We start from the raw sequence: 9,416 nt of genomic DNA on the forward strand, positions 1-9,416 counted from the left end.
AAGGGGACCAGGGCCACTACTCCAAACTGTTTGTGGTTCCAAAGAGTGCGGGGGGGTTGGAGGGCAATTCTGGACCTCAAGCGACTGAACCGCTATCTAGTGTACAGGCGCTTCAAGATGTCCTCCCTCAAGTCTATCCTTCAGGGCACCCGGAGGGGGGACTTCTTAGCATTGGTATACCTAACAGAGGCCTACCTACATATTCCTATTCTCCCGTCTCACCGCAAGTTTCTGAGATTTTTGCACAGGGACTGTCATTACCAGTACAAGGCACTACCCTTGGGGTTAGCTTCGGCCCCTCGGACATTTACGAAGGTGCTAGCGGCATCGGCGGCTCACCTACGGTCCATCCTGGTGAGACTCCAATGCTACATAGACGATGTCCTAGTCTCCTTTTGAGGACATTTGTCGAGCAGCTACTTGGGCGTCTCCAACACCCTTTATCCGACATTACCAGCTGGATGCGTTTGCCTCGGCGGAGGCCTCATTCGGTCGGAGGGTCCTGCAGAGGGTGGTGGCCGATTCTCCCCTTGGGCCGTAGTTATTGTTGATTTTCCCCTCCCTGGGACTGAGCTTGGGTATGTCCCACACGTGACCACTCCCTCTCTTCCACTGGAAAAAGAACATTGGTCTTACCTGAATGTGTCTTTTCAGGGGAAGAGAGGGAGTGGTCACGACCCGCCCTATTAGAGTGGTGGGGCCCAAGGGAGGGCCGGGGTTTTTCCCCCCGGGGTTGTGTTGTGTTGTTTTCAGTTCTGTTGTTCGCTTTTGAGGAAACTTGGCAAGAATGGAAGGCAGAAGTATTTAAGAAGTTTGCTCTCAGTCTTTGGACCAATCAGGCTTTGAGAATATCCACATCCCTCTCTTCCCTTGAAAAGACACGTTCAGGTAACACCAACGTTCTTTCTGCTCTAGCTTTAGATGTGTTTTAACATTTTAATGGTACTAATTCCAAACCCAACTAATTCCCTTTCCCTCAGTTGTCTTTATTGCTGACCAGTCTCTATTATCAATTGTTTCAATGGCTTACAAACAATCAAAGCAAGTAAGACAACTGGACAATGCAACAGTTTAAATAAATAACAATGTTACAAAAGCATCTAAGACTCCATTATAAAAAGTTCACAAAATTCATAATCAAAATAATTATATCTAATAATGCTTAATATAACCTGAATCAGAGTCGGGGTCAAACTCATCTCTGGGGGTGGGGATGATATACCACATATCATGGTAGGGCATTCCTCTGATGTGTATTCCCCATTGTGTCAGGCCTGCTAGCCACCTTTTCTTTTTTGGACTTCAGGCCTGCCATACTTTTTATTATTCTACTATTCATTTTCTATTGTGGAAAAATGGGAGGGGAGATTATATGGAGTTGGGTGATATGTAGCCATAACAACATTCTTTATAGAAAGCCAAGGTCATCCTTTATCTCAGCACCTGGCCGGAACTGGATGGGTGGAAGCTGCCAGTGTGGCAGTGGAAGATTGGACCATGTGATGGACTTGTGGGTAGGAGAGCAGGATCTTAAACTTTCAACTGGGTGGGAAAACCTGGAAGCTTTCAGATTGGGGTTTTCCCAGATGTGCCAACATGGCTGTTAATAAATTGGAACTTTGAGGAATCCTTTGCCTTGGACTCTGATTTACTTTTGTATGCTATTTGGAACCCTGACGTATTGTTCCAGCTTATTCTCTTGTAACCTCTTCTCCAATGAATGTAAATACAAACTTTAATTGCCTTCTCTTACTGATGTCTTACTGACTGACATTTCCTTAACAGGTGAACAAGAGAAAGTCAGAGGAGAATGAAGTGCAGACACAGCACCATAATAGTTGCTTGGCTGCCTGCGGCATGAGTAGACTTCGTTCCAACATGAGAAAACTGAAAGTGAGCAATGACATATTCTGCAGTATGTTTAGCAGGAGCCTCCAACATCATCTCTATAGTGAAAGAGATCATCAGCAAGAAGTGTCAGGTAGATTTATTATTTTTTCTTTAATTCTTTGGATCCTTAGTTGTATAACAGGCTGTATTTTGTTAACAAATGTAGCGATAGTGGTAGAGGAATCATTCTGTGCTGATGTTACATCAAGGTAGTTGTTAATTTAACATTGTACGTGTCTGGAATTATAAGGTCCTTGGAAGGCTTTTGGCCAGTAAAAACACTTTCAGCCATCACAAAATGTTGCACATCACCTCTGTAATCACATATTATAGTCTGGTTGCTTGACATATTATTGCATTTACAACCAGTTGCCAAGCACCCCATGATCATGTGATTAACTATTTGCAACCTTCCCTGCCAGCTTCTCCAGAAAGTCAATAGGGAAATCAGCAGGTAAGATTGCTAGCTGCTGCCATCTGCTGAGAGGATTCCCTCATCTCTGAGGGCTGGCTGAAATAGCTACTTTCCAAAGGGAATTATGGCAGGATGCAGAAATATTGCTGAAATACTGAAGAATTATTTCATTCCTGTACCCTGCCAAAGGAGTTTCTTTGTATTTAAAGTATATACAGAAAGTATATTTAGGGCTGTGTATGTTTATAACTTATGTTTTTCTCAGTCTGAATATTTGAGACTCTGAATACTTGCCAACCAGTTCAATTACGATGAATGTATTGAGTGGATACAGAATTTGATGGCTCATAGTTGGTATAAGAACAGCTGTGACATCTTAATTCTGAAAGATGTTTTAGTAGCATACAGTAAGTAAATATCATTATTACCAAATTTTCCAAAATATTCCCCTGGAGATACTCTGATTCAACTGACCAATTTTAATTTATGTTGGTGCTGAAAGCATACAGTATATTCAAATATTCTCTTTGATTTCATTATATCTTCATTCCTAATGAAGCAGATTGTAAATCTTGGTTTGCTTCCATCTTTAGTCATCTACAATTTTGATACCAGGCTTTTTGTAAGTAAGTTCTAGAACCTCTCATCAAACCTTTGAGCAAAAACACACACAGCAGTATGAAAATTGCATACAATAACTGCTGGTTAAGATAGGCCATTGTGTATTAGCCAAATGTTTGCTGTATTCTTCAGTCTTCTTTGCCAGTCCAGCACATATACCGAGTTATTATGGAGTGATTATGTAGCCAAAGGAAGTTGAAAAAGGAACATAAGGTATTGCTATGCATAGATAACAGCAAAGGGGACTAAGGAACTTGTCATAAGAAAAAAGAAAAGCTGAAGGGATATTTTCCAAGTAGTCTGGTGAGGAACGAATATGTTCAGTTCCACAGAATGCTATTGTACAAATTATCTCCCATGAACTTTGCTTATTTTCTCATAACTGCTGTGCTTTTTTTTTTTTGTCAGAAACAAAATGGTCATGTGGGAAAAATGGATTTTCTACCTAGAAGCAGTCCATCTCATTTCTTTATTCTAGTGCAGGTAAATAAAAGGCTCATACTCCAGACAATATTATTTACTGAAAACTGAAAGCCATTGATTTATATTGCCATTGCATTGCATGTCACTTTGTTGCCATAATGATACCTCTATTCTTCAGCTTTTAAAAAGCTTTAAAATCTTCAAAGGTGAGAAATGTGAAAAACAGATACCCCAAAACTGAAGTTTTGTTTCCTTGTCCCTTCTTCTTGTTACTTATCTCCTCAAAAATATGTACTGTATTTTTCGGAGTATAAGACGCACCTCTTTTCCTCAAAAAAAGAGGCTGAAAATCTGGGTGTGTCTTATACCCATCGAATATAGCATTTTTTGCCTCCTGAAGCCCCGCCCCTTCATCAAAATGGCTGTGGATACCCTTATGGAGGCTTTCAGAGAGCTCCTGGAGACTGGGGAGGGCAGAAATGAAACATTTTTGTGAAAAATTGGCCATTTTTGGGAGGTTTGCAGAGTGCAAAAACTTTTCCCCCCTTTTGGAAAGCTCTTTAACTGATTGATGAGAATTACATTGATCAAGTGCTGTGCCAGCAGAAACACCTACCTATCTACTGTATTTCTCTTCTCTATTTCTCTCTCTCTCTCTCTCCCTCTACCTACCTATCTACCTACACTCTCTACCTACCTACTGTATTTCTCTCTATCCCTCTACCTACCTACACACTCTCATTCTATCCCTACCTACCTACTCTTTCCCTATCTACCTACTATATTTCTCTCTCTATCCCTCTACCTACCTACCTACTCTCTATCTACTATATTTATTTCTCTCACTATCCCTCTACCTACCTACCTACCGACACTCTCTCTCTACCTACTTAACTACTCTCTCTCTCTCCCTCCCTCCCTCTTTCTCTCTCTCTCCCTTCTATCTACCTATTTTTTTTAAAAAAAATTGCCTCTTCAAAACCTTGGTGCGTCTTATACTCCGAAAAATACGGTATTTGATACTTCGTATATGTTTTGTATGATACTGGTTCTAAGCACTCTAGAAAGATGTTAATTGGCTGCTTGGGGCAGGAATATTTAAAATATGCCAGGAGCAATTATGATCTTTTCATTGTGATCTTAAAATGCTTTTATTCTGGATTTTACAGAATGATTCTGTAGAGGGCATTACAAAACATACCTTATGATAGCTACATTTTCATAGCATTTTAATGTTAAATATTATTGTTTTTTCCTCCTAGTATATTATTCCATTTATTTTGGAGTTTTCTGTCTGTAGTTTAAACTTTGCTATTAGAGAAAATTATAACTAAATAAAGAAAAAGATATTTATTTGGCTTTAATAGGTTCTTCGGCTTGTATCCTGTTGTTTTGGTGGAGTGTTGTGGATTGTTTTTACAAAATAATGGTGAGTACTTTATATATTTACATTTATTGTTTACACCGAATAAGTAGTTAAAATGTTTCCAGCCTAATTCTATGAGTCTTTCAGCAGAAGCTCTTAGCAATTTGTATCTTAATTCATATGGAAACCAGCTAATCCTTATTTGATTTTTTCAAATCTTCCTCTTAGCCTTCAAGAAATCTCTCATTATGATTGGGAATTTGATAACCTTCTCTTTATACATGCCTCAGAAATAATAATTTTCAATGTAATCTTGTATCTAATTCTTTTTGATAAATAGTTATCGTAGTTGGTGCTGATTTTCCTTCAGCCAAATATGAATCCACATTTAGCTTAAAATGCAGAAATAAAACTGTGATTTTCCCATATAATGCCTACAATTTTTTTTAAAAAAAGCTTGGTGGGGGAAATAAAGGAAGTTTGACTGACACAATAGATTCCAGTTATTTGCTAATGAAATAAAGAATATGGGTTGAGAATGCTCATAAGGAACGGCAGTCACAATTTGAGATATCAAATATCAATATGTAACAAGTACACTGAAACATTTTATGAGGTTTTGCTATTCCCATCAGCAGCGCTCCATCAATGCTCACCCTCTTTTTAGTTTAACACTGGACAACCCATGACCCATTAGGTCAATGTTCCAGAGATATTTCCTTACCTAAAAAGAAAGACAGAATTAGCATGGATGGGCAAAAAAATCATCAGGAGTGATGACTTCTGACTTCCTATCAACTTGCCCATTGAACTTCCTTGTGATCAGAAATCTTCCTCGGACCGTCTCCATTTCCCTTCCCTCCCACTTACACACTATTTCATAGGTCCTAGTCTTTTGCACAGCACTTGACTGACAAACTCACCTGGATTTGCCAATGTTTTGATGCCTCTCATGGTGATAAGGGTATTGTTTGCCATATTATTTTGGATTCTTTCAGATTTGTAAACATCAAGGAAATGAAAAAGGTACCCTCTAGACTGCTTTTGCTGCATGTGGTTTGGTCTTATGCCAATCCTGGCTATTGCAAGGAGTGTATGGAGAAGTGACCACCTGGATTCCTCAGACCTTTTGTCCCTTCATGAGGGAAAGTTGCTAGCAGCATTGAAGGAGGTTGTGGTGCATCCATTTCCAAGGAGATCATCTCTGGACCCTCTGCTCCTAGACAGCAATTGTTATTATTCACGCTTTTTAGCTGAAGCTGAAACTAGAAGGTACTGCTCAGTTAAAGTGACAGTACTGAGCAATGAAATCTCAAAGGACATTGAGCTACCCCATTGCCTTGTGAACTTTCAGAGGTTATTAAAAACTGCTTTTTTTCTGGTAAGTATTCAAATATTCCTAATCTATTGTGGAATCACTTTTTTCTTTTGTTTTTGTGGAGTTTTGGTTTTTTTTTTGTTATGCTGTTTGTTGGTAATGCAAGATGCTCCATGCATAGAGTAGCATCAGTTAAGAATGAACTCAAGAGCTTTTGAAATTGCAAAAAGTGTTTGAGGAAACATCTTGAACTCAGTTCAAATTCATTTTTCTAGAGAGAAATTCTAATCACGCATCAATGTGTATTCACTGATGGCAAAAATGCAGAAATTAGCTACTGTACAAAAATAAGACATCAATGCCATCTACTGTTGGTGTTATATTACACTTTCATATCAAATATAAATTGTTTTTTAACATTTGGTACAATTCTTCTCTCTACACTGTAGAGCAAAGATTTTTTTTAGAACAGCAAAGTTCTGCAATAGAAACAGCCAGATATTTTAAATATACATACATCAGTTTTCCATTACAATTTAAGGCAATTTTAACAAATGTATCAATATCATGTATAAAATAATTACAATAGTGATAAACATAAATATTAAAATTTAAATAAAAATGTGTGTTATTAGATGAAGATGTATAGTGGAAATATATGGGCATCTTCTGTCTGTCTGTCTGTCTAGATATATGCTAGTTTGATGTCAATCCCTAATGAAAAAATATTGCATGACACAGAAATAGAATAGAAACACAATTCTTTTTCTGTATGTTTATTATCCATTCAACCTTCCTCCTCCCCCCCCCCCCTAATCTCGTAAAACTGCCTCCGGGACCTTATACAGCCAAATCTGGTAGCCTAAAGTGCCTCACTCTTTCCAAGATATATAGTGATTAGAAAGTAAAATCATGACAATGCTTGAGAGACCTGAGTTGTTTGCTGAGATGGATAGAAATAGATAGATAGAAATATTTTTTAAAAAATGATCTAAGGGAATTTTTCAAAAGACAATTCAGCCCTAGGAAAGATGCTCCTCAGCCAGTCTCTTCTCTCTTATTGCCAAAAAGCATATTTAGTAACTTCTACTACCTGATAATTCTGCTATTTGCAGAGTTCTTTGTTAAAATTAAAAAAAAATCAAAAACAGTTTAGGAACTTTCAACTGCTTGTTCAGTCTCTCTTTTGCCTTCCCCAGATGGTGGCAGTAGTAGCCTGCAGATATAAATATTTCCAATTTTCTTTTACCTTATTCTTAACTGAGCTTAAAAACTTCCTGAAGAAATGTGAAAACTGGAATGTGAAAGCTCACTTTGATGCCTCTATAGGGCTGTTTGGGGTACTTCTATGAGCTTTACCTAGAAATACCTTTGCAGCATATTTGCCGTTGTCTATCATCATTAATGTTCAAACATTAGCAATTTAGTGCAGCTTACTTCTAAAAATGTTAAATTTTACACAACAAAAACAAATTACTACCATCAATGTGCAACAGGATTGCATAACGTTAAAGAAACCTAACTTATAATTTTTATAGAAGTATTTGTCAGTGTGAAATATACCATGGAGAACAAGTTTCTGTACATACAAGCAACAGAAAAGTTATTATTTCTATCACAATACATGGTCTCTCATTTTAATACTTTTTTAGCCAAAATCATCTTAAAGTATGTCCAGCACTTCCACTGCAGTTGCTTTTCCCCCTACATCATAACCGATTTCAAATGGTGCTAGACAAAAACTAAGACTCTGAACACCAAGAGAAATCGGTCAGCCTGTGTAAGAGATGTTTTCCCGAGTCAACAGTGGTTGTTAAAGTGCTATAGGTTATGCAGAACATGCTAACAATCTGATAGGTATTTTCATTGAGCAAATGCTCTTTAGTATTTATCTTGAAAAACTAGTCTGAATAGATGATTAAATGTCATTGATTACTGAATATCTTTATTTGCAATTTGTGACTTAATACCAATTAAAGGTAAACCACTAACCATTTCAATTTGTAAAACCGGAAGTTCCTGTATTAAGAACAATACTTTATTCATTTGTTAATTTAATATATGTACTGAGATATACTTTCTAAATGCTGTGTCCATTACCTGCATTTGATTTTTTGGGGGGGAGGGAGGGGGTTGATGGAAGCACATGGCACTAAGTTCCTGTATTAAGAACAATACTTTATTCATTTGTTAATTTAATATGTGTACTGAGATATACTTTCTAAATGCTGTGTCCATTACCTGCATTTGATTTTTTTGGGGGGAGGGAGGGGGTTGATGGAAGCACATGGCACTTTCAAGATACACACATATGATAGACACATATGCACACATACTTATAAGTAAACCTCATTAAGTTAGGTGAATTTATTCATATCTAAGTAAATTGAAATGTTCTACTACCCAATAAACTAATAACAAAATCAAACAACTTCTTTTATACCAACAAACCCAATTCAGAGTTTTTCTTTCAGTAAAATTATTGTTATGTAAGATTGGCCTTATTAGAATAGCTTCAATTCACTCAGGGATTAACACAATAAAAACAGTATTTTTCGTAATTGTTTCAAGGTAGCAGAAGAGTGTTGTGTATAATTGACATGTGGTTCTTTCTATGTTCCAGTTTTATTTGTGTTGTATACAGACCTGGATACAGTCATCCTTTGTTGTATCAGTTTTTAATTTTATTTTAAATTAACGTTTCAGCTCTTGCTTAATCATAGCTTTGTTGCTGCTTTCTTTTCTACATCCAGTGCTGTAATTCTTGCTCCTAGAACACTGATTTCAAATGGTGCTAGATACAGAGATGGAAAAATCTAAGCCACCATGTGAAACCAGCTTCCAGAGGAAGACCCGTTGTTGTTTCCATGTTCAGCATCCATGCATTTTATAGGAAGTTGTCCTGCAAGTTTCCTAGAAGGAAATTATTTTGTTGTTTTTGTTTAATACATACAATAGCAAAAGTAGATAGCAACATTTCGTTCAACATAATACTTAAAAGCTGAGAATATTCTATCTGGTAAAGAAATGGATTTAATAAAGAAATATAATATTAAACTATCTATTAGCATGGGAAGCTTGCAGTTACTTCTTATATGTATAGCATATAAAAAACATTACTATCGCATATTAAAATTAATGATAATTAACCACATCCAGTAGAATTTTTTACTATCAGAACAAATTATTCCTTCCAATGTATATATTTCAAGTCTACTCTGAATATCATATATTATCCCAAAATAAAAATGATAAGTGCTATTAGGTGACATAATCCAATCTTCTGCTTAAGGCAGAAATTCAAATATTCCTAAAAAATGCCTGACTAGCGTCAACTTAAGCATGTCCAATGAAGGGGAGCTATCACTCCTACAGTGAATTGG

The 9,416-nt window shown here is 36.9% G+C and overlaps 1 protein-coding gene across 7 annotated transcripts in view; it reads left to right on the forward strand.

Moving 5' to 3' along the window:
- Nucleotides 1-8,180, forward strand: part of LOC309389533 (C4b-binding protein-like) — a 33,134-nt gene extending 24,954 nt beyond the window's left edge. For 5 of the 7 annotated variants that reach the window (XR_014174956.1, XM_081948043.1, XM_081948042.1 and 2 more), the window contains one exon: nucleotides 1,786-1,981. Coding sequence is in view for 4 of the 7 variants with exons in the window: in XM_081948043.1 (XP_081804169.1) it covers nucleotides 1,786-1,789 (4 nt within the window). In the remaining 3 variants the exon portion in view is untranslated. Of the gene's footprint in view, nucleotides 1-1,785; nucleotides 1,982-3,334; nucleotides 3,410-4,716; nucleotides 4,779-5,713 lie in introns of those variants that run through there. The other 2 variants (XR_014174957.1, XR_014174958.1) reach the window with 1 other exon arrangement.
- Nucleotides 8,181-9,416: the final 1,236 nt, after the last annotated feature.

Source organism: Natrix helvetica (assembly GCF_964273705.1).
Source record: "Natrix helvetica genome assembly, chromosome: 3".
NCBI classification, from domain to species: domain Eukaryota; kingdom Metazoa; phylum Chordata; class Lepidosauria; order Squamata; family Natricidae; genus Natrix; species Natrix helvetica.